The sequence below is a fragment of the Rhineura floridana genome, chromosome 3, assembly GCF_030035675.1.
Source record: "Rhineura floridana isolate rRhiFlo1 chromosome 3, rRhiFlo1.hap2, whole genome shotgun sequence".
NCBI lineage: Eukaryota > Metazoa > Chordata > Lepidosauria > Squamata > Rhineuridae > Rhineura > Rhineura floridana.
This window is the reverse complement of record NC_084482.1, coordinates 231431825-231458740: the sequence shown is the minus strand read 5'-3', so window position 1 is coordinate 231458740 and position 26916 is coordinate 231431825. Positions and strand designations below refer to the sequence as shown.

The 26916-nt window shown below is 46.6% G+C and overlaps 1 protein-coding gene and 1 long non-coding RNA gene across 5 annotated transcripts in view; one reads left to right on the top strand and one right to left on the bottom strand.

Annotated features, from left to right (window-relative positions):
• Positions 1–6173: 6173 nt before the first annotated feature.
• On the bottom strand, positions 6174–17621 carry LOC133381961 (uncharacterized). The gene is made up of 3 exons (XR_009761760.1): positions 17237–17621; positions 11120–11198; positions 6174–9118 (listed from the first exon to the last, which is right to left on the bottom strand). It is a non-coding gene; the product is annotated as an uncharacterized LOC133381961 (long non-coding RNA).
• A 5050-nt stretch (positions 17622–22671) lies between these two features.
• LOC133381938 (zinc finger protein 501-like) overlaps positions 22672–26916 on the top strand; it is a 29180-nt gene continuing 24935 nt past the window's right edge. For all 4 annotated transcript variants that reach the window (XR_009761756.1, XR_009761757.1, XR_009761758.1 and 1 more), the window contains exons 1-4: positions 22672–22785; positions 24227–24367; positions 25565–25642; positions 26678–26761. Coding sequence is in view for 1 of the 4 variants with exons in the window: in XM_061621549.1 (XP_061477533.1) it covers positions 24334–24367; positions 25565–25642; positions 26678–26761 (196 nt within the window). In the remaining 3 variants the exon portion in view is untranslated. The remainder of the gene's footprint in view (positions 22786–24226; positions 24368–25564; positions 25643–26677; positions 26762–26916) is intronic.

Below are 26916 nucleotides of genomic sequence, written 5' to 3'. Positions count from 1 at the left end.
ACCTGTACTTTTCAACTTGTTCATTAATGACCTAGAATTAGGAGTGAGCAGTGAAGTGGCCAAGTTTGCTGATGACACTAAATTGTTCAGGGTTGTTAAAACAAAAAGGGATTGCGAAGAGCTCCAAAAAGACCTCTCCAAACTGAGTGAATGGGCAGAAAAATGGCAAATGCAATTCAATATAAACAAGTGTAAAACTATGCATATTGGAGCAAAAAATCTTAATTTCACATACACGCTCATGGGGTCTGAACTGGCGGTGACCGACCAGGAGAGAGACCTCGGGGTTGTAGTGGACAGCACGATGAAAATGTCGACCCAGTGTGCGGCAGCTGTGAAAAAGTCAAATTCCATGCTAGCGATAATTAGGAAAGGTATTGAAAATAAAACAACCAATATCATAATGCCATTGTATAAATCTATGGTGCGGCCGCATTTGGAATACTGTGTACAGTTCTGGTCGCCTCATCTCAAAAAGGATATTATAGAGTTGGAAAAGGTTCAGAAGAGGGCAACCAGAATGATCAAGGGGATGGAGCGACTCCTTTACGAGGAAAGGTTGCAGCATTTGGGGCTTTTTAGTTTAGAGAAAAGGCGGGTCAGAGGAGACATGATAGAAGTGTATAAAATTATGCATGGCATTGAGAAAGTGGATAGAGAAAAGTTCTTCTCCCTCTCTCATAATACTAGAACTCGTGGACATTCCAAGAAGCTGAATGTTGGAAGATTCAGGACAGACAAAAGGAAGTACTTCTTTACTCAGCGCATAGTTAAACTATGGAATTTGCTCCCACAAGATGCAGTAATGGCCACCAGCTTGGATGGCTTTAAAAGAAGATTAGACCAATTCATGGAGGACAGGGCTATCAATGGCTACTAGCCGTGATGGCTGTGCTCTGCCACCCTAGTCAGAGGCAGCATGCTTCTGAAGACCAGTTGCCGGAAGCCTCAGGAGGGGAGAGTGTTCTTGCACTCGGGTCCTGCTTGCGGGCTTCCCCCAGGCACCTGGTTGGCCACTGTGAGAACAGGATGCTGGACTAGATGGGCCACTGGCCTGATCCAGCAGGCTCTTCTTATGTTCTTATGTTCTTAATTCCCATCTTTCCTGAGCATTGGCAATGCTGGCTGAGGCTGATGGGACTTGTGGTCCAACAACACCTGGTGGCCCACTGGTTGGGAAAGGCTGGCCTAGGGGCTTCTCTCACTTCAGCTTGCCTTTGTTTAAAGTCAGGCCTCGCTGTTGTCTGCCACCTATTGCATTTTCATTGAAGATGATTTGGAGAGCTGCATTTAAAACAGAACTTCCGTCTGTGTTGGTCTGTGCCCTTTTGTGGATTCGGGCGATGACTCATGTCACTACCCTTTGTTTGTTTGTTTCTCCCCATAGTAAAGTTTGCTTGCTCCGACACAGTCCCCAGTTCCTGTCTTTCTTTAAGATCTTGGTCTTTTAAATTTGATATAATCTGACTCAGGTTTTGGTCAGAATTTTCTAGCACACAGGAAATTAACGTATGATGCTGATGAAGAGAGCTCGAAACCAGTGCCTTTTTCATATCATCATCTCGTTCTTTCCCACATCTCTCAAGTTTAGCCAGGAGTTCTGTAAAAATTTCTGTGTGTTTATTCAGGCTGCCTCTCTCAGCAGTCTCCTTCAGAGAAAATAACTCCTTGTAAAGGTACTTTACATGGTTCTTTGTTTTCCTATTATATATTCCTTCTAGCTTCTCCCACATTTGTTTTACATTGTTAAATCCTACGCAAACATTTAGTGCCTCATCTTTTGCATGCTTTTGCATGCTTATGTCTCCAGAAAGCTGTAGCAGTCTCATCCTCTGCCAAAGGTTCAGGACCAGTCATAAGTCAGTTGAGTGACACTAACTATTTGCTTGCCTACCCTGATTCTAATAGGAAACCTAAAGTTTTCCATGTCAACATGATGAAGCAATATTTTTCTAGGAAACACGCACCTGTTCCAGATGATTGATTATTCAGCTCTGATGACCTATGGCTTGTTTTGGATGCTGCTTTTACCGTTTTAGGATTTTAACATGATTTTTGGATTTTGATAAGATTTTTATGGCTTATGACCTTTTTTGGAATTTTGGACCGGCTTTGGAACTGCCTGTTTTTATCTTATCTCTTTATTCTTCTAATGAAGTCTTTTTATTATCTTAAATTTTGGGGGGTATTTTAAGGGTCCTTTTTTCTTTTTAAGTGTTGTTATTTTGCAAACTTTCTTTTGTATCTATTGAAACCTATTTAGAAGGCATAAGTCTGGAAGTAGCACACTGCTTGATCTAATAATGAAATATTTTCCTTTTTATGCAATGTGTTTGATTTTGATGTATTCATATGTTTAGTTTGGTGATTTTTTCTTATCCCTGCTTGCTGTTGGCGATGAAGCAGAACTGTTTGAGTTCTGACATCATCTTCCCGAAAAGGGGCGTGTCATGAACCTGGATATTTTTCTGAAATGTTAATATTACATGTAACATCATGGCTCAGTGCAAAGAGCTCTGGGAGTGTCATCTTGTTAGAGAAACAGGCCTCTGAAAGGGGAAAATGTTAAGTTTCGATTCCCAGCTGAAGACAGTTAAGGGAGGCCTAAACAGAGGCACCTGGTTATCTGTGCTCATCAGTCAGAGCCTCGCACTCGAGGCCACCCGTGTCTGAGAAGTTTGAAACCCTGTTGGGAGGGGGCCTGGAAGGCGCGAAAAAGTGGAGAAACATCTAGAAAGGGGTGACATCAGAAGACTCCTGATTGGTTAATTAATTTTGGACCGTTGGGATTCTTTTCCTTAAGTATAGGGCTAGAGACCCATAGCCTTTGTTCCCCCAGGAAGGGTCTGAAAGGTTCCTTCTGACTGGTGCCTAAGGGAGGCTACCTAAGCAGGTAGTTCCCCTAGCTCTGAGTGGAACCAGTGACAGGGGTGGTGGCAGCCTACTTTCTACCTTACAAGGTTGTTGTTAGTTTACATAGCCTTGGTAAGAGAGAATTTGGTATTTGGGATTCCAGTACAATTACCCTAAGGGTGGGAATTGGGTCTGAAGCATGATCCTCGTGCCTTGAGGGGCGCAGCGCATGACAGTAGGGTTGGAAACCAAGGCAGCTCACAACAAGAAATAAAGCCATTTAAAACCCAATAACGATAAAGCAAGAATAAACAGTTGGAAAACAGCCTAAAGAGGCATGATTCTGAATTTTGGGTTGGGTGAATGAAGTTTATTTATTTATTATTTGATTTATATCCCGCCCTTCCTCCCAGTAGGAGCCCAGGGTGGCAAGCAAAAGCACTAAAAGCACTTTAAAACATCATAAAAACAGACTTTAAAATATATTAAAACAGCTTTGAAAATATTTTTTAAAAGCTTTAAAAAAACATATATTTTTTTTTTAAAAGAAAAGGCTTAAAAACATATTAAAAAGCAATTCCAACACAGACTCAGTCTTGGATAAGGTCTCAACTTAAAAGAACAAGTTGAAAGAACAAGTTCCTTATCACTTGAGGCTGTAGTTCTCTGCACACTTCCCAGTTTGAGTAAGCCCCATTGAATACATTGGGATTTGCTTCTGAGTAAACAAACATCGGATTGCACTATAAATACATTTAAAGATTGTGTAATTCATAAACATATTTGATAGTCATGTTGATATAAATATTTCTTCATACTGTGTCCCAATAAGTATTTGATTTCACACTACGGTTGTAGATGATTTTCCCCTCTACGTTTTAAGTGTGCCCTTCTTCCTGGGGGTGGTTGTGGTTCTCCATTGTTTAAATATTTTTATATTAAATCAATAGGAAATCATAATTGTGAACCTCCCTAAAAGCAATTTACCTTTCCTTATGTTTTGGCAAAGTGATGGTGTGAAGGCCTGCTGGTAGAACAAGAGACCATGTTTGAGGCATGTTATAAGGTGTTTGAGGACTTTGTCACACATTACTTTTTGAGACCTGTAGATTCATGTTGGAAAGAACAGGTGCACGTATTGAATGGTGGCTTGGGTGCTGTTTTTTCAGTCTACGCTGCATGCGTAGGGAAGGTGATACGTCATCTGGCAGCTAGCTTCATAACGTGAGAATGAAAAACATTTGGATCACCATTCACTTTTTTACTTTTCTCACTATTGAGACCACTTCATATATTACTTTTTCATACACAGAAATGTAATCTTTGTATAGGAAAAAGTATTTTGTAAAATGTGAAGGACAGTGGCTGCCCAGTCAGTATAACCACTGTACAAGATCTACTCAGCCACTGTAATGACCTTTTTGTTTTGAGTGCCCTTTTGTCTGGGTCTTGGTTCAGGGGTGTATCCAACTTTGATGTGCTTATGGAAGGGGTGTGCAAGTAGTGCCCCCCCCAAGTGTGGAGGCTTGGACAAACATTGTGTTATGGAAAACCAAAGTCTGTGTGAAAGTACATATTTGGGAATGCCATCAGTGTAATCCTAAATAAATAATATCAAACTTGCACATCACAAAATATATTACGGTCATGTCCAAAAGCACCAGGAGGGTAGTCACCCAGGGGGTCTTAGTCCCTCTGCTTTTTTGAGAGCAGGGTCCCTATGTCTCCAGGCATCCTACAGTCAGCATGAAAAGGGAGTGTGTTAGTCACTGAGAAGAGTCTTCTAATATGCTTCCTTGCCTTTCCTGCTGAAAGGAGGTGAGTCAGCCACTGAGAAGACTCTTCTCAGTTGCTAACGCTCTCCACTTTCATGCTGATTGGCTCCTAGAGATGTTTGTTGTTGTGAGAGAATGCATTAACAAAGATCTCATTCTTAATCCAGGAGCAAAAAAGGGTGTACATGGCTATAACTATCATGAAGGGACCCTGCAGCTCTGAATTTTCTACTAAACAACTGATGAATACCTATGTAACTTTGTGTCTGGAGACTTATGATTAAGAATCACTTTCCATAATTGTAAGGAGGTGTGTCCACACGCATGCATCCCAGGCACCTAAATGAGGGGTGGGAGCAGCATAGGGACATAAGCAGGTGTCTTATTCCAGGGGTTCCCAAACTTTTCTTCTACATAGACCCCTTGAAAATTGCTGAGGGTCTGAAAGTATCTGAAAATTTACTATGGGCATATGCAAGATAATTAACTTCCATTAGTAATAAGAGCAAGAATTTGAGCTGTGCGTATAATATTGTAATTTAAAGGTGTAATTTTAATTTTGCTAGTTCATGTCGCTACTCTTGCCATTACATTCAGTGATATACGGGAATTACGATTTGCGAGTAACATTGGTACAAAAGACATTACTAAGGATTCTGTATGGTCTGGTACGGGAGGAGGTCCATGGGGGTGACACCATGAGTTACCGCACCGGGTGACACCAACCCTAGTGACGCCACTGCCGCCCTCTGTTGTCTTGAAACAGCTTTCTTCCCTAAAAATTAATTTAACTATATGCTGTGTGAAGAATTTTCTTTTCTCTCTCTTGAATCTGCCAACATCCAGCATCTTTCCATGTCCATGAGTTCTAGTGCCATGAGAGGTACCGAAAACTCAGCCCCTGCCTTATTTCTGTATGTGTATTGTCATGGTAGGCACCACCACAGAAAAGGCCCTGCCCTGTGTGTCACCGGATGAGGGGGCCTCATCCTGAAATCTCCATTTTCTGGGGTTTGGTTATTATTAGGACCCTGCAAGCAGCCATTGATATAGATATGTCACTTTTCTCATTGTATTCCTCCCAGAAATTTTAAAAGAGCTAATGCTGGTGTAACATGCATAGTTTGATCTGTCAAAAATAAAAGAAAATGACCACCTAAAATGAGGTAAAGGCAGAATGAAAACATTTGATTTTCATTGGTGCAATTTTATCTCATCTAGAAACTGGGGACATCTTCAGGAACATTTATCAAAGCCTTTCCTCAGCAGTAATATTAGGATGGAATACACAGAAAATCACCTCGTTTCCAGCGGATCTTGCATATATGCTGACCTGCACATAAGCAGAAACGATCTCTTAAATGCTCTACCTTCTATTATTAATTAGCAAGATGTAATTCTGATTATTTTGGGTTTCCTTCTGGAGAGGACTGGTTATATGTGTGAGCCGAGCAGCAGAAACAGCAGATGCCTTGAGCTCTGTGTGTGAATATTGATGTGAAGTAGCTGACCTTTTCCTGGATAAAGTCACACTGAGACTTAAGACAAGAAGAAAGGTTCTTTATTGTTGGATGTGCATGCTTGATGGGAACATGGTCTATCTCTACCATTGAGGTGTAAGACTTCATGCTGAGGGAGAGGGAGACTAGATGAATATGTCTTCTGGTGGCATTCAGGAGGCAGCTGGACAGTCACCGTTCAGGAATGCTTTAATTTGGATACTTGCCTTGAGCAGGGGGCTGGACTGGATGGCCTTTCAGGCCCCTTCCAACTCTATGGTTCTAAGGATACTTGGTGGGAAAGGGGGCAGAATAACAAGCTTTGCAACAGGACAAAAGTGGGTCTCTCTCCAGAAGAGTGGTGAGGCAGGGTCCCCCCCAGGATGGGCAAACAAAACCTCCCAGTTAGTGGGGCAGTGAAATCCACTCCGGGTTTTCCCAGAAGGTGTCCAGGGAGCTGAAACCTCCGCTGCTCCCAGCTTTCTAAGTGGCATCCCAGTGGATGCCTGCTGCGATCCCTGCAGCTGGCCTCAGACCTCTGCTCTGGCAGACACGTGCTGGAAAGGCTGATCCCTCTGGGGAGGGAGTTGAAAAGGACTGGGTGGCAGGGGGCGGAGAGGAGATCCCGGTCTTGGAGGCTGCAGGCAGGAAGGGGGAACGGCATAGCTGGGATTGGAGGGAGGAACTTATGGCAGCCAAAGTTTCCCGCTCCGAATAGCTCCACTCATCCCTGCGCCTGTTTCTTGGCGCGCTCCCTCTCCTGTGGGACCCAGAGCGACCTCCCGGAGAAAACCTTGACAACCCGGCGCAGGCAGGCAGCTCACTGGTGGGATAAGAGCAGGAGCATGGCCACTGGATTGGGCTGATGGGAGTTGTAGTTCCCAAAAGTAACTTTTCCAAGCTCTGAGCAGGAGTGGCCTCCACTGCTGGGCAAGGATGATCCGTTCAGCCCGCTGGAAGAGCAGCCTCAAGAGAAGGTTCAGCTGTCCAGAGCCAGCGGCTGGCCGACCGCAAAGGGCTCCAGGCTCCGGAGTGGAGCCTGATCACTTCCCCAGGCCCACCCGTTCAGAAGCCTCTCTCTGCCGGGAGCTCTTGAAGGGTTAACAAAGGACAACAGAGCCGGAGGAAGGAGCGCAAACGAGGGACTTCCCTTTCCTGCCTCGCCTCTCTGCGAGAAAGGGAGGCTGGAAGCGCCGGAGGAGCCCCTCTTCGTGCGCAGCGATGTTGGCCAGCGGGGTTGCGCGGGGGGACCCTGGAGACAAAGGTAGGCAAGGAGGGGAGGGTGGAAGGGGGCGAGGACCCCCTGAAGCGCCCCTCCCCACAGACCCTCCCGATCGGAGGCTGCAGCTCTGCCCGGGGAACATCTGTGGGTCTGGAGATGAATTTCAGGGCCTTAAGCTTTGCAGATGTGGAAGCTTGATCGTTGGAACAGAGCTAAGGAGACACCAGTGCGCTGAATGGGCCGCTTCTTCATCTGTCCTCCTTTCTCCTGTGGTTCAGCTGGGATAGTCGAATAGTGAGGTTATTCTGCCATTAATTCCATTCTGCCAGCCCTCCCCAGTTTCCTGTTCTGTTAGAATTAAGGTCGCCATTTAATTCAGGAAAGCAGAAAGGTGGCCCTGCCCTCCTTGTTCTGGGGTAGCCTGGCAGACAAACTGTTTAGCGAGTGACGTTTCTCCTGAAATGGGTGCAAAGTCATGGAAGCTACTTCCTGCTCTCTCTTCCTACACTCCAGGTGTAAGTTCCCTACTAAATCAGAGGATGTTATCCAGTTTCTCCACACCACGCTTCTTTATGGCACATCCACACTGTACATTGAAAGCATGTGGCTTCCTCCAAAGAGTCCTGGGAGTTGTAGTTTATGAAGGGTGCTGGGAATGTAGCGCAGTGAGGAAAAACTATTATCCAGGATTCGTTGGGGGAAGCCATGTGCTTTACATTTGTGTTGAATGTGCTTTAAAGGTCTGATGTGATCATACACTTCTATTGTGTCTCCTCTAAGCTATTTTTCTATGGCAAAAATCCCCAAATGTTGCAACCCTTGATCATTTTGTTTGCCCATTTCTCTACCTCTTCCACCTCTAGAATGCTATTTTTGCGATCAGGCAACCAGAACTGAAGACAACATTCCAAGTAGGATCACATCTTCGATGTGTATAATGGCGTTAATATATTGGCAGTTTTATTTTCAATCTGTGTCTTAATAATCCTTCACATGGAATTCATCGATTTCATAGATATATCTTAACTGAGGCATCCGCTCTGACCTCAAGGTCTCTCTCGTGTCAGTCACCACCGGTTCAGTTTGGATTTTTTTACTTCTGTGCATCACTTTACACTTGCTTTCATTTAATTGCATTTGCTCTTTGGAAAGTTCCTTTTGGAGTTCCTCACCATCCCTCTTTATTTAATCACCCTAAACTTGATATCAACAGTAAATCCATGTCATTTAGCAACAAGTTTAAAAGCACAGGTCCTAATCCTGATGATAGGCGGGGGGACACTTCTTACATCCCTCCATTGGGAGAACTGTTCATTTATTCCGACTTTCTCCTTCCTGATCTTTAAACAGTTCCTGATGCATGAGAGCATATTCCCCGATATCCCATGATTGCTGAGTTCCACTCCATGTTTGGTAATTTTGTCCTTAATAATATTTTCCACTATTTTTCCCAGAACAGCTAATAGGCCTCTGATTTCCCTGACACCAGTCCATATGGTAGCAAGTCTTTGAGAGAACGTACATATTTTTGTTAGAAGATCAGATGCCATCTGGACCTGAGGTGATTTGTGAACTCTAAAGGAAAAGTTCCTGCTTGCCCCATCTCTCTTCAGAGCATGAGTGGAGGGCAGATGATGTCCATGCCTTGCTTGGGAGTATCAATGAGGAAGGCAATGGTTTTCTTCTTCCAGGGACTGGTGACCTTTGAGGAAGGGTCCTTGCACTTCACCCAGGAGGAACGGGCTCAGCTGGATCCAGACTAGAGAGCTCTGTACAAGGAGATCATGAGGGAGATTAATGAGATGGCGATTTATGCTGTTAGAATTAGGAGAGGTTAAGGATAGCCTTCCTACTCCCTTCCTGGCACCCCTGCTTCGCAAATCTGACCCACAATGCATTTCAGATTATCCATTGGAGCTGCCATCATTTCCTACACCCCCTTTTCACAGACAGGAAGGCTCTGGGATGCCAATTTAGTGCTGATAATTCTGGGATCCTAGGACAGCACCCCCTGCGCTTCCCAGCCAGAGCCCTCTTTAACTTACTCTGCAAGGCCTAAAACCAACACTCTCCCTCTGTTGTTGCCACCAGTCTGAAGAGTCAGCTTTTCTTTAGCACCTCAAAATCCTTTTACTCGGAAGTGGGGAACCCACGTTTTAGCTCAAGTATCTACCTGATCCTAAGTCACCTCCAGGATATTGGTCCTGTCAGGTGTAAAGCTGTTTGGCTGGTCCACTGCAGGCTTTTTTCTGATGGTGGATGAGGGACAAAGGCTGCATATCTCAGCCCATCTTTTAAAGATATTTCCTCCTAGATAAGTTTATGGCATACTGGGCTCTCTTGGATCAATTAAAGCTGAACTCACATAGTGTGTGTGTGTGTGTGTTATGTGCCTTTAAGTCAGTTACAACTTATGGCGACCTTATGAATCAGTGGCCTCCAATAGAATCTGTCATGAACCATCCTGTTCAGATCTTATAAATTCAGGTCTATGGCTACCTTTATGGAATCAATCCATCTCTTGTTTGGCCTTCCTCTTTTTCTACTCCCTTCTGTTTTTCCCAACTTTCTCATCTTTTCTAGTGAGCATGTCTTCTGATTATGTGTCCAAAGTGTCATGGAAACTTGAATTCAAGATGGTTGTGTAGCAAAGAATTGTGGGGTTTCATTTGTTAATGTGGGATCTTAACAGGTTAACATTTAGTTTCTGTATTAGAGCTGTGAGTTGGCAGTTTTCTTTCCCAGCTGCGGGTAATCAGAGGCCCACCCTTGTTGTTGTTATGTGCCTTCACGTCGAGTACAACTTATGGCAACCCTATGAACCCATGATCTCCAACAGGATCTGTCATGAACCACCCTGTTCAGATCTTATAAGTTCAGGTCTGTGGCTTCCTTGATGGAATCAATCCATCTCTTGTTTGCCCTTCCTCTTTTTCTACTCCCTTCTGTTTCCCCCAGCATTATTGTCTTTTCTAGTGAATCAGCTGTTCTCATGGTGTGTCCAAAGTATGAGAACCTCAATTTCATCATTTTAGCTTCTAGTGACAGTTCTGGTTTAATTTGTTCTAACACCCAATTATTTGTCTTTTTCGCAGTCCATGGTATCCGCAAAGCTCTGCTCCAACACCACATTTCAGATGAGCTGATTTTTGTCTTATCCACCTTTTTCACTGTCCAACTTTCACATCCATATTTAGAAATCGGGAATACCATGGACTGAATGATCCTGACTTTGGTGTTCAGTGATGCATCTTTCCATTTGAGGACCTTTTCTAGTTCTCTCATAGCTGCCCTCCCCAGTCCTAGCCTTTAGCTTTACTCTGATTTTTGATACGACCAGTTCATGATCTGTACAGCAGTCTGCTCCTGGTCTTGTTTTCGCAGAAAGTATGGAACTTCTCCATCTTGTGCTATCAATTATATACCAGTATATACCAGTATATACCAGTATATACCAGCCAAGGATCAGGCCTTTGGTAAACCAAAAGTATTTATTAATAACAAAGATAACAAGATTACTTTAAAAGGCACTTAAGCATAAGGTTACATCTATTCCTGAGGTACTGGTCTTAGTATTAATCCGAACTTCACACTCATAAACCCACCAAAGCAATCCACTAACTTCCACCTCACATCCACCCAGATTTACCTGACATCCTTCCATTTATACTCAGCCAATTTAAACATTCAGCCAATCATCCAGCATTCTACTGCCCATTCACTCCCCCCTCCTCTTTCATTCCACTTACCATGTATCTCACAGCACTTACCATATTTACACTAATAGAGGAACATCACATGGGCCTCTGATTACCCACAGCTGGGAAATAAAACTGCCAACTCAGAGCTCTAATACAGAAATGAAACATTAACCTGTTAAGATCCCACATTAACAAATGAAACCCCACAATTCTTTGCTACACAACCATCTTGAATTCAGGTTTTCATGACACTTTGGACACATCATGAGAAGACATGACTCACTCCAAAAGACAAGAGGAAGGCCAAACAAGAGATGGATTGATTCCATAAAGGAAGCCGCAGACCTGAACTTGCAAGATCTGAACAGGGTGGTTCATGACAGATGCTCTTGGAGGTCACTGATTCTGGGGGTCGCCATAAGTTGAGAGAAGGTGAGAGAAACCCAGCAGAACCTACACTTTCCTGCTGTGGCCTCCTGCACAACTCCATCTGCAGGCTTCCTCAGGTGTCAACTGCAACTCCCTGCAAGGCCTTGGGACAGCTGAAGCCAGTTGGGGCTCACAAGGGAGAGGGTGGGGAAGAGAGCTCCCCCTCATAAGACCCACCTCTAGCCAAGGCTCCCCACCCCTCAGTGTCAGGCTTCTTTTAACATGTGCCGGAGTAGGAGTAGTCAGAGGCCTGCCATTGAGGTAATATTGGGCAGGGTATCAAAGGTGCTGTGGACTTTGAAGAAGCACAAATACAGGGCGAATGGGAGTAGTCAGGGGCCTGCCATTATTGGGCAGGGGATGTAATAGTGGTGGGAGGCAGACTGGCCGTCCCAGGGGAAGGGATATAAGACACCTTTGTGCTTGCATCCCTTCCGGTCCCCCTTCCAACCCTCCGGACACTAGTAGCTAAGCTGGGAACTCCCTGGATCTTACTGTCCTGCTGATGAATGCAAAGTCAGTGACTAAGGAAACCACTTTCATTCAGGACTTAATCCTGGATGAATGTGCTGACCTTGCCTGTATTACCGAAACCTGGCTAAATGTCCAAGGCGGAGTAGGTTTCTCTGCACACCAGGTTTTGTGGCACTCCAGCAGCGTAGATCCAGGGGACGGGGAGGTGGGGTCGCAATTGTCTGCAGGGAATCTATCTCCTCTGCCAGGTACCGTGTCCCTAACACCTCCAGCTGTGAGTGTATGTGCTTGGCGTTGGGTCAGGGAGACAGAGTGGGGATTGTGCTGGAGTACCGGCCACCCCACTGCCCAAAAGTCTCCCTCCCTGAGCTGGTGGAGCTGGTCTTGGCGTTGGTGTTGCAGTTCCCAAGAAGAAAACCATTGCCTTCCTCATTAATACTCCCAAGCAAGGCGTGGACATCATCTGCCCTCCACTAGCAATCTAAAGAGAGATGTGACAAGCCGGATCTTTTCCTTTGTCGTTGTTGTTGTTATGTGCCTCCAAGTCGACTGCGACTTATGGCAACCCTTAGAATCAGCGACCTTCCTTTAGTGTTCACAAATCATCTCAGGTCCAGATGGCATCTATCTGAGAGGTCTTAAAACAACCCAAATGTGACATTGCTGATCTTCTAAGAAAAATAGGTACCTTCAACGAAGACTTGCTACCATATGGACTGGCAAATGTATTACAATTTGAAAGCCAAAAGGACACAGAAGGTATCCGGGGCATCATTGGCTTATTAGTTGTTCTGGGAAAAGTAGTGGAAAATATTATTAAAGACAGAATTTCCAAACACGGAGTGGAACACAGCAATCATGGGATATGGGGAAATATGCTCTCATGCATCAGTAAGTGTTTAAAGATCAGGAAGGAGAAAGCAGGAATAAATGAACAGTTCTCCCAATGGAGGGATGTAAGAAGTGTCCCCATGCCACCAATCATCAGGATTAGGACCTCTGCTTTTAAACTTGTTTCTAAACGACATGGATTTTGGGTGAGGAGTGAGGTAATCAACTTTACTGTTGATATCAAGTTCAGAGTGATTAAAATAAAGAGGGATTGTGAGGAACTCCAAAAGGAACTCTGCAAGCAGGCTTGGGTATTGAAGAGGAAATGCAATTGAAAGTAAGCAAGCGTCAAGTGATGCACAGAAGTGAAAAATCCGAACTGAGCCGGTGGTGACTGACAGGAGAGACCCTGAGCAGGGCCAGCGCTGGCGTGTTCGGCACCTCCCTGCAAATTATAAATCGGTGCCCTTTTATAGTTGTTTTGTTCTTTTTCAATTCAAATGTCATAAAAAATGTAACAAGGCAAATAAGAAAATCATTAAGGAGTAGAAGAATCTCCAGTCCAACAATTCCATCATGCATATTAAATTCGGGGGGGGGGAATTGCCCTTGGTGGATTTGGAACTATTGCTTTCTATATCCCTTTGTTGTGGTTGTTATGTGCCTCCAAGTGGATTGACTTATGGTGACCCTATGAATCAGTGACCTCCAAGAGCATCTGTCATGAACCGCCCTGTTCAGATCCTGTAAGTTCAGGTCTGTGGCTTCCTTTATGGGATGAATCCATCTCTTGTTTGGCCTTCCTCTTTTTCTACTCCCTTCTGTTTTTCCCAGCATTATTATCTTTTCTAATGAATCATGTCTTCTCATTATGTGTCCAAAGTATGATAACCTCCGTTTCATCATTTTAGCTTCTAATGACATTTCTGGTTTAATTTGATCTAACACCCAATTATTGCCAACTCAGAGCTCTAACACAGAAGCCAAATGTTAAACTGTTAAGATCCCACATTAACAAATGAACCCCCACAATTCCTAGCTACACAACCATCTTGAATTCAGGTTTTCATGACACTTTGGACACATCATGAGAAGACATGACTCACTCCAAAAGACAAGAGGAAGGCCAAACAAGAGATGGATTGATTCCATAAAGGAAGCCGCAGACCTGAACTTGCAAGATCTGAACAGGGTGGTTCATGACAGATGCTGTTAGAGGTCACTGATTCAAAGGGTCGCCGTAAGTTGAGAGAAGGTGAGAAAAACCCAGCAGAACCTACACCTTGCTGCTGTGGCCTCCTGCACAACTCCATCTGCAGGCTTCCTCAGGTGTCAACTGCAACTCCCTGAAAGGCCTTGGGACAGCTGAAGCCAGTTGGGGGTCACAAGGGAGAGGGTGGGAAAGACAGCTCCCCCTCATAAGACCCACCTCTAGCCAAGGATCCCCCCACTTCAGTGTCAGGTTTCTTTTAACATGTGCCGGGCTAGGAGTAGTCAGAGGCCTGCCATTGAGGTAATATTGGGCAGGGTATCAAAGGTGCTGTGGACTTTGAAGAAGCACAAATACAGGGCGAATGGGAGAAGTCAGGGGCCTGCCATTGTTGGGCAGGGGACGTAATAGCGGTGGGAGGCAGACTGGCCGTCCCAGGGGAAGGGATATAAGACACCTTTGTGCTTGCATCCCTTCCGGTCCCCCTTCCAACCCTCCGGACGCTGGTAGCTAAGCTGGGAACTCCCTGGATCTTACTGTCCTGCTGATGAATGCAAAGTCAGTGACTAAGGAAACCACTTTCATGCAGGACTTAATCCTGGATGAATGTGCTGACCTTGCCTGTATTACCAAAACCTGGCTAAATGACCAAGGCGGAGTAGGTTTCTCTGCACACCAGGTTTTGTGGCACTCCAGCAGCGTAGATCCAGGGGACGGGGAGGTGGGGTCGCAATTGTCTGCAGGGAATCTATCTCCTCTGCCAGGTACCCTGTCCCTAACACCTCCAGCTGTGAGTGTATGTGCTTGGCGTTGGGTCAGGGAGACAGAGTGGGGATTGTGTTGGAGTACCGGCCACCCCACTGCCCAAAAGTCTCCCTCCCTGAGCTGGTGGAGCTGGTCTTGGCGTTGGTGTTGCAGTTCCCAAGAAGAAAACCATTGCCTTCCTCGTTAATACTCCCAAGCAAGGCGTGGACATCATCTGCCCTCCACTCACACTCTGAAGAGAGATGTGGCAAGCCGGATCTTTTCCTTTGTCGTTGTTGTTGTTATGTGCCTCCAAGTCGACTGCGACTTATGGCAACCCTTAGAATCAGCGACCTTCCTTTAGTGTTCACAAATCATCTCAGGTCCAGATGGCATCTATCTGAGAGGTCTTAAAACAACCCAAATGTGACATTGCTGATCTTCTAAGAAAAATAGGTACATTCGACGAAGACTTGCTACCATATGGACTGGCAAATGTATTACAATTTGAAAGCCAAAAGGACACAGAAGGTATCCGGGGCATCACTGGCTTATTAGCTGTTCCGGTAAAAGTAGTGGAAAATATTATTAAAGACAGAATTTCCAAACATGGAGTGGAACACAGCAATCATGGAATAAGGGGAAATATGCTCTCATGCATCAGCAAGTGTTTAAAGATCAGGAAGGAGAAAGCAGGAATAAATGAACAGTTCTCCCAATGGAGGGATGTAAGAAGTGCCCCCCCCGCCAATCATCAGGATTAGGACCTGTGCTTTTAAACTTGTGTGTAAAGGGCATGGATTTGGGGTGAGAAGCGAGGTAATCAACTTTACTGTTGATATCAAGTTCAGGGTGATTAAAATAAAAAGGATTGTGAGGAACTCCTAAAGGAACTCTCCAAGCAGGCTGGGGTATTGAAGAGCAAATGCAATTAAATGTAAGCAAGCGTAAAGTGATGCACAGAAGTGAAAAATCCGAACTGAACCGGTGGTGACTGACAGGAGAGACCCTGAGCAGGGCTAGCGCTGGCGTGTTCGGCACCTCCCTGCAAATTATAAATCGGTGCCCTTTTATAGTTGTTTTGTTATTTTTCAATTCAAATGTCATAAAAAATGTAACAAGGCAAATAAGGACAAATAAGAAAATCATTAAGGAGTAGGAAAATCTCCAGTCCAACAATTCCATCATGCATATTAAATTGGGAGGGATGAATCAGTGACCTCCAAGAGCATCTGACATGAACCACCCTGCTTAGATCTTGTAAGTTCAGGTCTGTGGCTTCCTTTATGGGATGAATCCATCTCTTGTTTGGCCTTCCTCTTTTTCTACTCCCTTCTGTTTTTCCCAGCATTATTATCTTTTCTAATGAATCATGTCTTCTCATTATGTGTCCAAAGTATGATAACCTCAGTTTCATCATTTTAGCTTCTAGTGACAGTTGTGGTTTAATTTGTTCTAACACCAAATTATTTGTCTTTTTTGCAGTCCATGGTATCTGCAAAGCTCTTCTCCAACAACACATTTCAAATGAGTTGATTTTTCTCTTATCAGCTTTTTTCACTGTCCAACTTTCACATCCATACATAGAGATTGGAAATATCATGGTCTAAATCAGCGTTACCCAACCTTTTTTTGTCCCAATGCCCCTTTGCAAAATCTTTTTGGGCCCAATGCCCCCCTCAGATTTTGTGCTTTTCCTCTAACTTTGATCAGCATTGGTTTCAAATCATTACTGCACTACATTCCCAGCACCCTTCATAAACTATAACTCCCAGGACTCTGGAGGAAGCCATGTGCTTGGTGTGGAGAAACTGGATAACATCCTCTGATTTAGTAGGGAACTTACACCTGGTGTAGGAAGAGGGAGGGAAGTAGCTCCCACCAATCTGCATCTGTTTCACTTTGATCTGTTTCAGATCTGTTTGTCTGCCAGGCTACCCTAAGACAAGGAGGGCAGGGCCACGTTTCGGCTTTATTGAATTAAACGGCGACTTTAATGCTAACAGGATAGGAAACTGGGGAGGGCTGGCAGAATGGCAGTATTGAAAGAAGAGCCTCACTATTCAGCTCTCACAGCTGAACCAAAGGACAAACGAGGACAGATGCAGAAGCGGCCCATTTAGCGCACTGGTGTCTACTTAGCTCTGTTCCAACTATGGGGCGCCTCCATCTCCAAGCTGAAGGCCACGAAATTCATCATCAGAACCCAGAGCTTGGAAAAGTTCACTTTTTAGAACTACAACTCCCATCAGGCTGATGGGAGTTGTGGTTCAAAAAAGTAACTTTTCCAAGCTCGTTCAGAACTGCAGATGTTCTGAGGGATGCTTCGATCCGGATTCCGGCCCCACCACAGCCAGCCCAGCTCAGGGGGCAGCGGACGAGCCGGGGCAGAGCTGCAGCCTCCGATCTGGAGGGTCTGCGGGGAGGGGGCGCTTAAGGGGAGGGGGCGCTTAAGGGGGGGGTCCACCCTCCCTCTCCCCTCCACCCGCATTGCCTACCTTTGTCTCGAGGCTCCCCCCGCGCAGCCCCGCTCGCCATCATCGCTGCGCGCAAAGAGGGGCTCCTCCGGCGCTTCCACCTGCTTTTCTCGCCGAGAGGCGGGGCAGGAAAGGGACGTCCCTCCCTCCTTTGCGCTCTTTCCTTCCGCTCCGTTGTCCTTTGTTAACCCTGAAAGTGGCTGGAGCTCCTCGGCTGCTTCCCACGGAGAGGGAGGGGAGGCGCTCCGTCCTCGCTTGCGCTGCGCTCTCCCGGAGCTGCCAGCCGAGAGAGGCTTCTTCACGGGCGGGACTGGGGAGCAATCCGGCTCCGCTCCGGAACCCGAGCCCTGCGCGGTCGGCCAGAGGCTGGCTCTGGGCACGTGGACCTTGGAGAGTCCGCCAGAGGAGCCGCTTCCTTCTTCTGCACATCTGCCCGGCCGGCCCCCCGCTCGCCTCCCGGCCCCATCATCGCCTCTCACGCACCGCGTGGTCAATCGTCGTCCTGGCCTTTCCCACCCCCCAGGCCGGCCTTCCCGTCCCCCTCCCCGTCTTCTTGCCCCACGGCAGAGATGGGGATGTAGGGAGGAGGGGGCGGGTGACGCAGCTTTCTCCCCTGCCCAAAATATCCCCCCCTCACTCCCTAAACGTCCTTTCTTATTTTGGAGGTGTGGAGATAGCGGGACAGGCGCTGGATCGTCTCTTGAAGCGGTTGGTTTTATATGGGGCGGGGGAAAGTATACAAGTAGCCTAAATTGAGGCTACTGCTGCTGCTTCTCCTTACAGCGCGATTCCATATTTATTTATTTAGGCATTACGTTCCTCCCAGAAGGAGGAGCCCAGGGCGGCAAACAAAACACTGAAAAGGCTCTACCACATCTTAAAAACAGACTTAAACAACACAGTAAAACAAAACGTCCTTTTTTAAAAAAGAGAAAAGCTCTACAAACATCTTAAACGGCCATTCCAACACAGAGACAGACTGGCATAAAGTCTCTATTTAAAAGGCTTGTTGAAATAGGAAGGTCTTCAGTTGGTGGCAAAAAGATAACAAGAGATGGCGCCTGTCTGATATGCAGTCGGGTTGAGTTCTATGGGAGGAGTGTGTAGGATAAAGTAGGGTAGCCTGAGAGACACAAAGAGCGACTGAGGGACTAACCGACCCAAGGTCACCAAGCCAAGCTGAGTGCCCGAGTTTGAAACCATGGATACTTAATAGTGTGCATCCAGGCGAAGATGAATCTGTCACTCTTAATATGGACATCTCTCCCTCCATATTTGTGGCTCCCTCTGTTTCCGATGCTCAGAGGTGAGCGCGGCACCATCCTCACGCAACAGGGAGATATTCGCAGGCTCAGGGAAACCCCAAAGTTTGGAGAAGTACAAAAATATTTTTGGATCCTTGCCCCTCCTGGCAACAGGGAAGTGTTCCCTGAGGGAACAGTTGGCTGGGCCAGGGAAGTGATAAATGCCTCTTTACGAGAGGGAGTGGTCCCTGGCTGTCTGAAGGAGGCAGCAGTGAGACCACTCCTGAAAAAGTCTTCCCTGGACCCAGAGAATTTCATCAGCTACAGACCAGTGGCAAATGTTCCATTTTTGGGCAAGATCTTGGAACGAGTGGTTGCTGGCCAGCTCCAGGCGCTATTGGATGAAACCGATTATCTAGATCCATTTCAATTGGGTTTCAGGCCTGGTTTTGGCACTGAGACGGCCTTGGTCGCCCTATTTGATGATCTATGTCGCGAGAGAGACAGAGGGAGTGTAACTCTGTTGATTCTCCTTGATCTCTCAGCGGCTTTTGATACCATCGACCATGGTATCCTTCTGGAGAGGCTTGCGGAGTTGGGAGTTGGAGGCACTGCGTGGCAGTGGTTCCGCTCCTACTTGGCAGGCCGTCACCAGAAGATAGTGCTTGGGGAACATTGCTCGACACCATGGGCACTCCAATGTGGGGTCCCGCAGGGGTCGGTTTTGTCTCCCATGCTTTTCAACATTTATATGAAGCCGTAGGGTGCGATCATCAGGAGTTTTGGAGTGCATTGTCACCAGTACGCTGATGACACGCAACTCTACTTCTCCTTTTCATCTTCTGCAGGTGAGGCAGTCGATGTGCTAAACCGTTGCCTGGACGCGACAATGGAGTGGATGAGAACTAACAAACTGAGACTCAATCCTGATAAGACTGAGATGCTGTTGGTGGATGGATTTTCCAATCAGGTGGTGGATACATATCCTGTCCTGGATGAGGTTACACTCCCCCAGAAGGAACAGGTTCGTAGTCTGGGAGTCGTTCTAGACTCTTCCCTGTCACTCGAGGCTCATGTAGCCGCGGTGGCACGGAATGCGTTCTACCAACTTTGATTGGTAGCCCAGCTACGTCCCTATCTGAGTAGGGAGGACCTTACATCAGTAGTACATGCTCTGGTAACCTCACGTTTGGATTACTGTAATGCGCTCTACGTAGGGCTACCACTGAAGACGGTTCGGAAGCTACAGCTGGTGCAAAATGCGGCGGCCAGACTGCTAACAAGAACGAAGCGGTCTGACCATATAACACCTGTCTTAGCCCACTTGCACTGGCTCCCAATATGCTTCCGGGCCAAATTCAAAGTGTTGGTACTAACCTATAAAGCCTTATACGGTGCGGGACCTCGATATCTGTCGGAACGCCTCTCCCGCTATGAACCGGCTTGTACACTACGGTCTGCTACGAAGGCCCTCCTCCGGGTTCCGACTCATAGGGAGGCCCGGAGGGTGTTGACAAGATCAAGGGCCTTCTCAGTGGTGGCCCCCAAACTGTGGAATAGTCTCCCTGAGGAGGTCCGCCTGGCGCCGACACTGTCATCCTTTCGGCGCCAGGTTAAAACCTTCCTTTATTCCCAGGCATTTTAATTTTAATTTTTGTTAATGTATTGTAATGTCTGAAACTTGATTCTGAGCCTTTGCTGTTTTTGACTGTGATATTTGATTTTAGACTGTGATTTTTTCTGTACCATATTGTATTTTATTGTATCTATGTTCACCGCCCAGAGGGCTATTGCTAGTCGGGCAGTATATAAGTTTTAAAAATAAATAAATAAATATATTGGGGTGGGTGATTTAAAGAGGTTCCCACCTACCCACCCACCAGCCCAAGGAGGACTGTGGGTGCTCAGTGGCTGCAGAACAGGGTTGGGGCAGGGAAAAGGGGACGGAATGGAGCATCCGGAAGAGAAGCACTTCACACTGCAACATTTTGTTGTCAGCTCCCCGGCTTTCATTTTCACAGTCGGTATAAACATTTCCCAAGGGAGTTCACCAGATCATAGAGACAGCAAAGGTGCATCACACTAATTAGCTCCTCAGCACCAAAGGCCCTAGACAGTTCTCTCTGGTGTTCTTAAAAATAGTTCATTTTTAGTGTATTTTTAAAATTCCAAACCGCCTGGTGTGCATCTGTAGAAAGGCAGTCTATGAATCAAGGGGTTGTTAGGAGGGAGCTTAGCTGGACAGGGAGCTCTGCTGGAATGTGGTGTGCCGAAGGTGAGGACAAAAGCAAGGGGCGAGAAGAGAGGGGTACCTGTCTTGTCCTAGATAAGAGTGGGGTAGCTAAGGGATGTGGACTGCAGGATGCACAGAGACGGTGTGGGGTAGTGGTTAGAGTGGTGGGCCAGGACCCCTACATTCTTCTCCACTTGGGGAATAAAACTGGAGTCTTCCTGTCTATGCTGGAAGCAACATTGATTTTAATACACATGAACTCAGACTGCTTAATAAAACAACATCTCACTCTTCTGAAGTGCATTTCCATGTGCGATGACCGAACAACAACAATGCAAGTTGGTGGCAGAAGAATTTGGAAAGGGGTTCAGGAAAAGACAGATGAAGTCAATCTTTTCCTGTAACATCTAATTTTTTTAACAGCCCTATGATTGCCAGTTTATGGTTTTAATTTGATGGACTGTCTACATTCTGTTTAACAGCTCTTGTTGCAATAATTCCACAGGTTTTAGATTCATCTCCCCTCCCCATTCATTTCATTTTCCCACATGTAATTAATTACTTGGACATTTTTCCAGATTCCATCATCCAGTGGCAAAAAACTTGCCAATTGCCTGTTGTTGTTTTATTCCTCTCTGTGAAAATGTTTCAGAAAATGATGATTAAGACTAGCTTGCTAAATCTCTTGAGTGACATATATTGTAAATCAGAAGAGCATTTCAGGTATGGCTTTCCAGAGACGAGGAGTAGTTTGAGAAACACTAGAATGCAGAACTAATCCTCAACCTTAGCCAGGATTGACAACTAACTAAAGAAGCTACCTGGCCTGCTCTTATTTGCAACTGTTGAGAAACAATGGAAATATCTCAATATGTTTAGCCTGAAGAAGAGACTGTTAGAGGGAGATGTGACAGTTGTCTTCAAGGGCTGTGATGTAGAAGATGAAGCATGTTTGTCACTCAAGAGGACAGGAGTAGAGGCAATGGGTGGAAATTGCAAGGAAACTGACTGCATCTAAACCTTGGGACTGCTATGGGGAACCTCCCATCATCCCTGGCCATGGGTTGTGCTTGCTGAGGCTAATAGGGGTTGGAGTCCAGGAATATCTGCAGGGACAAAGGAATGCCTCTCAGCATAAATTTCCAAGGGGGCCTGAGGTGCTTTGCCGTTGTGCAGGGACGGATTTGGGCCCTCTCTGACCATTGGCCATGCTGGCTGGGGCTGATGGGAGTTGGGGGTCTGGCAACATCTGGAGAACCACATACCTCTCCTGTCCTGTTGCAGGGAACAGCCTGTCTTTCCAAAACGGATGAAAGTGTATGTCAGAAATGGTTTACTTCTAGCACATGAGTTGTGACTTTTGTTTACGAAATGGATGTTTTTGGAACTGTCCCCTTTCCAAGGTGTAAATTTCATAGAATCATAGGATAGTAGAGAGTTGGGAGGGCCTTATAAGGCCATCGAGTCCAACCCCCTGCTCAATGCAGGGATCCGGATTAAAGCCTCTCTGACAGGTCCCTGTCCAGCTGCCCTCTTGAAGGCCTCCAGGGTTGGAGAGCCCACCACCTCCCCAGTTCATTGGTCCCATTGTCACGTGGCTCTAACAGTTAGGAAGTTCTTCCTGACGTTCAGTCGGCATCTGGCTTCCTGCAACTTGAGCCCATTATTCTGTGTCCTGCACTCTGGGACGATCGAGAAGCGATCCCAGCCCACCTTTCAAGTACTTGAAGAATGCTATCATGCCTTGTACGGGAGGAGGTCCATGGGGGCGACACCATGAGTTACCGCACCGGGTGACACCAACCCTAGTGACGCCACTGGTAACCTCCGCGCCTGCGCCCTGGATTTGCACAAGGGGCAGAGCCTGCAAGACGTTTGCCCAGAGCGCACCTGGCACTCAGTCCTCCAGCGGTGGAAGGATCTGAGCTCTGTTTCCTAGAGAGGCAGGATGTTGTCATGCAAATGGGAGGGAGGGAGACAAGAGTGAATCAAGGAAGCAAAGAGGCTTGATTAATTTCCTAAGAGGAGGAGGAGGAGGAGGAAGGCTGGATCGTGGCCAATCGCGAGAGAAAGGAAGACGGGCAGCAGTGGGGGTGAGGAAGGGTCAGGAGTTTGCCTTTGGGGGGGTGGAAAGAGGGGGAGAGCCTCCCCCCACATCTCCCCCGGAATCCATGGGGGGCAGTCGCATGCATGCAACCTAGGGGCAACATTGGGGGCCGAACAGCTGCAGCGCTTCCATTGCACGAAGATCCTCTTTGAAGCGCCCTCTGCCCCAGGAGTGGGGGTGGGAAGAGACGCGCTGGTGCAGAGGAGACCCCCGGGTGCCGGGGCTGAGAAAGCCGGCCTACCTCGCTGGGCTGCTGTGTGAGCACAAAAGGGGAGCAGGTGTCCCCCCCACCAAACACCTTAGACAAGAAAGCAGATCCCCAAAAGAGAGTAAGCAAGCGAATAAGTAAGCAATATTTTCTCCACATACAAACGGGGCTGTTTTATGCTTCATTCTGTCCACAGTGAGTTTCTGTGAGCCCATTTCTGCACTGCGGTAGTTCCTGGGAGGAAACACGCTTGTTGTAGACTCATAGAGTTGGGAGGGGCCTGTAAGACCATCCAGTCGAACCCCCAGCTCAGTGCTTACCCTCTCCCCCAAATGCACTTTGCCTCTTCTTGGGATCTCCTCAAACCTCCCCCCCATTGTAGATACTCTCTCTCTCTCTCTCACACACACACACACACACGCACACGCACAGACACACATTAGGACAATCATCTCCTTGCCTTCCTGACCTTACAACATTGTTGCTGCTGCGGAAGGTTGGGGAGGGGTAGATCAACCTACATTTCCCACTCTGGGGCCCTTGGAGGAAGGTCTGAATAAACAGCAAATAAGCTCATCTCAGTCATCCAAACTGCAGCCCTGCAAGGTAGGCAAGAGTGGTGTCAGCCTCCCGCTTTGCACCCCAGCTGCTGACTTTACAGAAGAGGCCAGTTTTATTTCATTATAAATTAAATGATCAGAAAGTCATTTACTTGAGGAACTTCGTGGAAACAGAGGAAGGTGCCTTATATTGACTTGGTCCACCTAGCTCATTATTGTCTACACTGACTGGCAGCTGCTGTCCTGGGTTTCAAGCAGGGAGCCTTTCCCAGCCCTGCCTGGAGATGCTGCTGAGAATTGAACCCGGGACTTTTTGCATGCAAGGCAAATGTCCTTCACCTAAATGGCCATGTTGAGAAGTTCTGGATTTGATTCTAAAGTTTTGCTCTTTTGGGGAATGAGCCAAGGTAAATGCCCTTTCTGCTTACGGCATTCACAGCCCTCCAGTCTCAAAACCAGCTGTGGGACCCCTTTCTGGGTCTGTGGGCCAGATCCTTACTGGACCCTCCCCTCAGGATCCAACTTTGACATGTGGGAGAAGCGCTTTGAGTGCTGTGAATGATTGAAGCACACCCTGTTGCCCTTCCCCTTTCAAGCTGGATGCAATGGTCTGTGCGGAAGAGGCCGTCTGTTGAGCAGAGGGCATGTTCTTCTTCCAGGGTCTGGTGACCTTTGAGGAAGAGGAGGAGGAGGCAGCAGCTGTGCATTTCACGGAGGAGGAGTGGATCTCCTGGATCCGGGCCAAAGCACTCCGCACAGGGAAGCCATGGAGGAGAATTATGAGATTGGAGCCTCTTTCAGTAAGGAGACACATTGTTGTGTGTTTTGGTTGAGGAAGATTCTCTGGAGAAGCTCTCCATATAGATGCCACTGAAGAAGACTTGCTTCAAGTCGAAACGTGTTTGGCAAATTATTTGAGATATGTTGTGCATTTTATCTTTGCATTTTATATTTCTGTATTAGCACACCTCTGCCTTTTATTGGTGTGTTGTCATTGGGAGTGTCTGTACATCTTGTCTACAAAGCTAGCAGTTCACATCACACTCTGTGTGGTAAATTGCAGGTGCATTAGAAATTGGACATTATTGTGTACTCAGCCATAGACTATATTTTCCATCATTCCTTTCTACATATATTTTTCAGAATCATACCATCACTTAGACCTTCACTTTATGTGCTTTTGCATATTTTGTCTAATTCAGCATTTGCATGGTTGGTACCAGAGATGGATTATGGGGAGTAGGGGGTGGGGGGAGAAACACTCTCTCTGACAAATTTCTCACTCCCCCACCCACCACCCCCATAGCTGGAGCCCTTTCGATATGCAAATTATAACTGAATCATAAACTGGAAGTTAAAATTAAGCTGCCATCCCAAACATGTTTGCCTCAAAATCAATAGGACGTTTTTCAGAGAATATGCATTTAGGAAGGGAGCATTTATTTATACGCAACACACCATCATTTCCCTTTCAGAGATCCAAACCATATACTCTGGCCCTGTTCTGTCTCTTCCCGACGCCAGCATTGATATTCTCAAGCTACGTCACTGAAAAGCGTATGGGAGCATTTCTGGCTACACAAATATCTTGCAGTGGCTTCACTCTTAATCTGCATGGAGAAAGGTTTCCTCCAGAAGTGTAAATGTGAAGCGCAGCCCTGCTCCCTTTTGGAAGAGGAGGAGGAGGGTGAAGCTCGCAGGGCTGGTTTTCACTCTCTTTGTGATGAGATGATGATGTCCAAATGAAAACAGCTGGGTTGGCTGAGTTCCACCGTGCCCTCCCCAACAGACAGTTCAGGCTGGGCATCATATCCAGTGAGCGCATGTTCCCAAGTGCCAGGCTGACCCTGCTGGGACCACACGGCCCTGTCCTCTTCAGAGGGTGCAGGAGTTAACATGTCCCAAACAATCCCTCCTCTTAGCTACAAATGGCTTGACTTGGAATGGCTGAATATCTTGTGGTCAAAAGTAACTAGTCCTGTCTGTTTCCTTGGAAGAATCGGAGCTCAATTCCTGTTTGGAAGACGGAGAGGATCTTCTTCTTCAGGTTCCCAAAGAGGAGGAGACCTCAGCAGGTCGGTGCTTAGCTGTGCTGTGGGGCCCCTTTTGGTCTGGGAATTGAAGCTTTTTTCTGTTCCTGAGTAATGTCATCCAGGGGAGAGTCACCCATCAGGCGGTGAGTTCTCCTGGTGGACATCTCGGATGGCTTTAAAAGGGGCTAAGGAAAATGGCTTCATCCCCAGTCTGTGTCCATTGGAATTACTTTTTAAGATGTTTTTGTTTTAATATATTTAAAACCGTGTTTTTAATTATGTTTGAGAGTGTTTTTAGTGTTTTCGATTGCCACCCTGGGCTCCTACTGGGAGGAAGGACGGGATATAAATCTAAATGAATAAATAAATGCATGGAAGAGACGGCTCTCAAGGGCCACCAGTCCTGATGTTTATGGGCCACCTCCGGAATCGGGGACAGCAGCAGGAGATGTGCTTTTTCTCTGGCTTGAGGGCCTCCCTGTGTGTCTAGTTGGCGCTTGTGGGCCAGGCTGGCTCCAGGCTTTTTTGGGGGTGTCTTGGGGACAGGGTATCAATGAGGCCCTTATTCCCTCCCTTTCCTCCTCAGACCACACGCCTCCTCCCCTTGGCCCCAGCCCTTTAATATAAAATAATATGGCAACCCCCTAAAAAGAGGAGGGGAATCTTTGGGCCTCCAGATGTTGATGAACTGCAGATTCCATCAGCTCCTGCAAGGATGGCCAATGATTAGGGGTGATGGGAGTTCAGCAACATCTGGAGGGCCACAGGATCCCCACACCTGGTATAATTTAATTTGCAAACCCAAACGCACTTACCTGGGAGGGTGTCCCATTGGACTGGGTGGGGCTTACTTCTGAATGGGTGCAACATTTTTGGGGGTAATTTACATCCACAATGGCAAGGGTTCTCATCCTTTTACCTCTATTCTAAATGGGATTCTTCCTGTCCCGCTCCCAGAATTAAAAATCAAAATGCTTCCTCCTCTTAGATTCGAGGTTGTAGAAATGGTTTGATATGGAATCCCTGACTTTCTATGTTGTGGTTAAAAGTAACTCCTCTTGTCTGTTTCCTTGAAAGAACGAGACCTCGCTTCCTGTAAGGAAGAAGGAGAAAGTCTGTTTATCCAGGTCCCCAAAGAAGAGGAGGAGGAGACCTCAGCAGGTTGGTGCTTAGCTGTGCTGTGGAGCCTCTTTTGGTCTGGGGATGGAAGCATTTTTCCATTCTTGAGTAATGTCAACGAGGGGAGAGTCGCCCATCAGGCGGTGAGTTCTCCTGGTGGACATCTCGGATGGCTTGAAAAAGGAAGCTGGATAGAT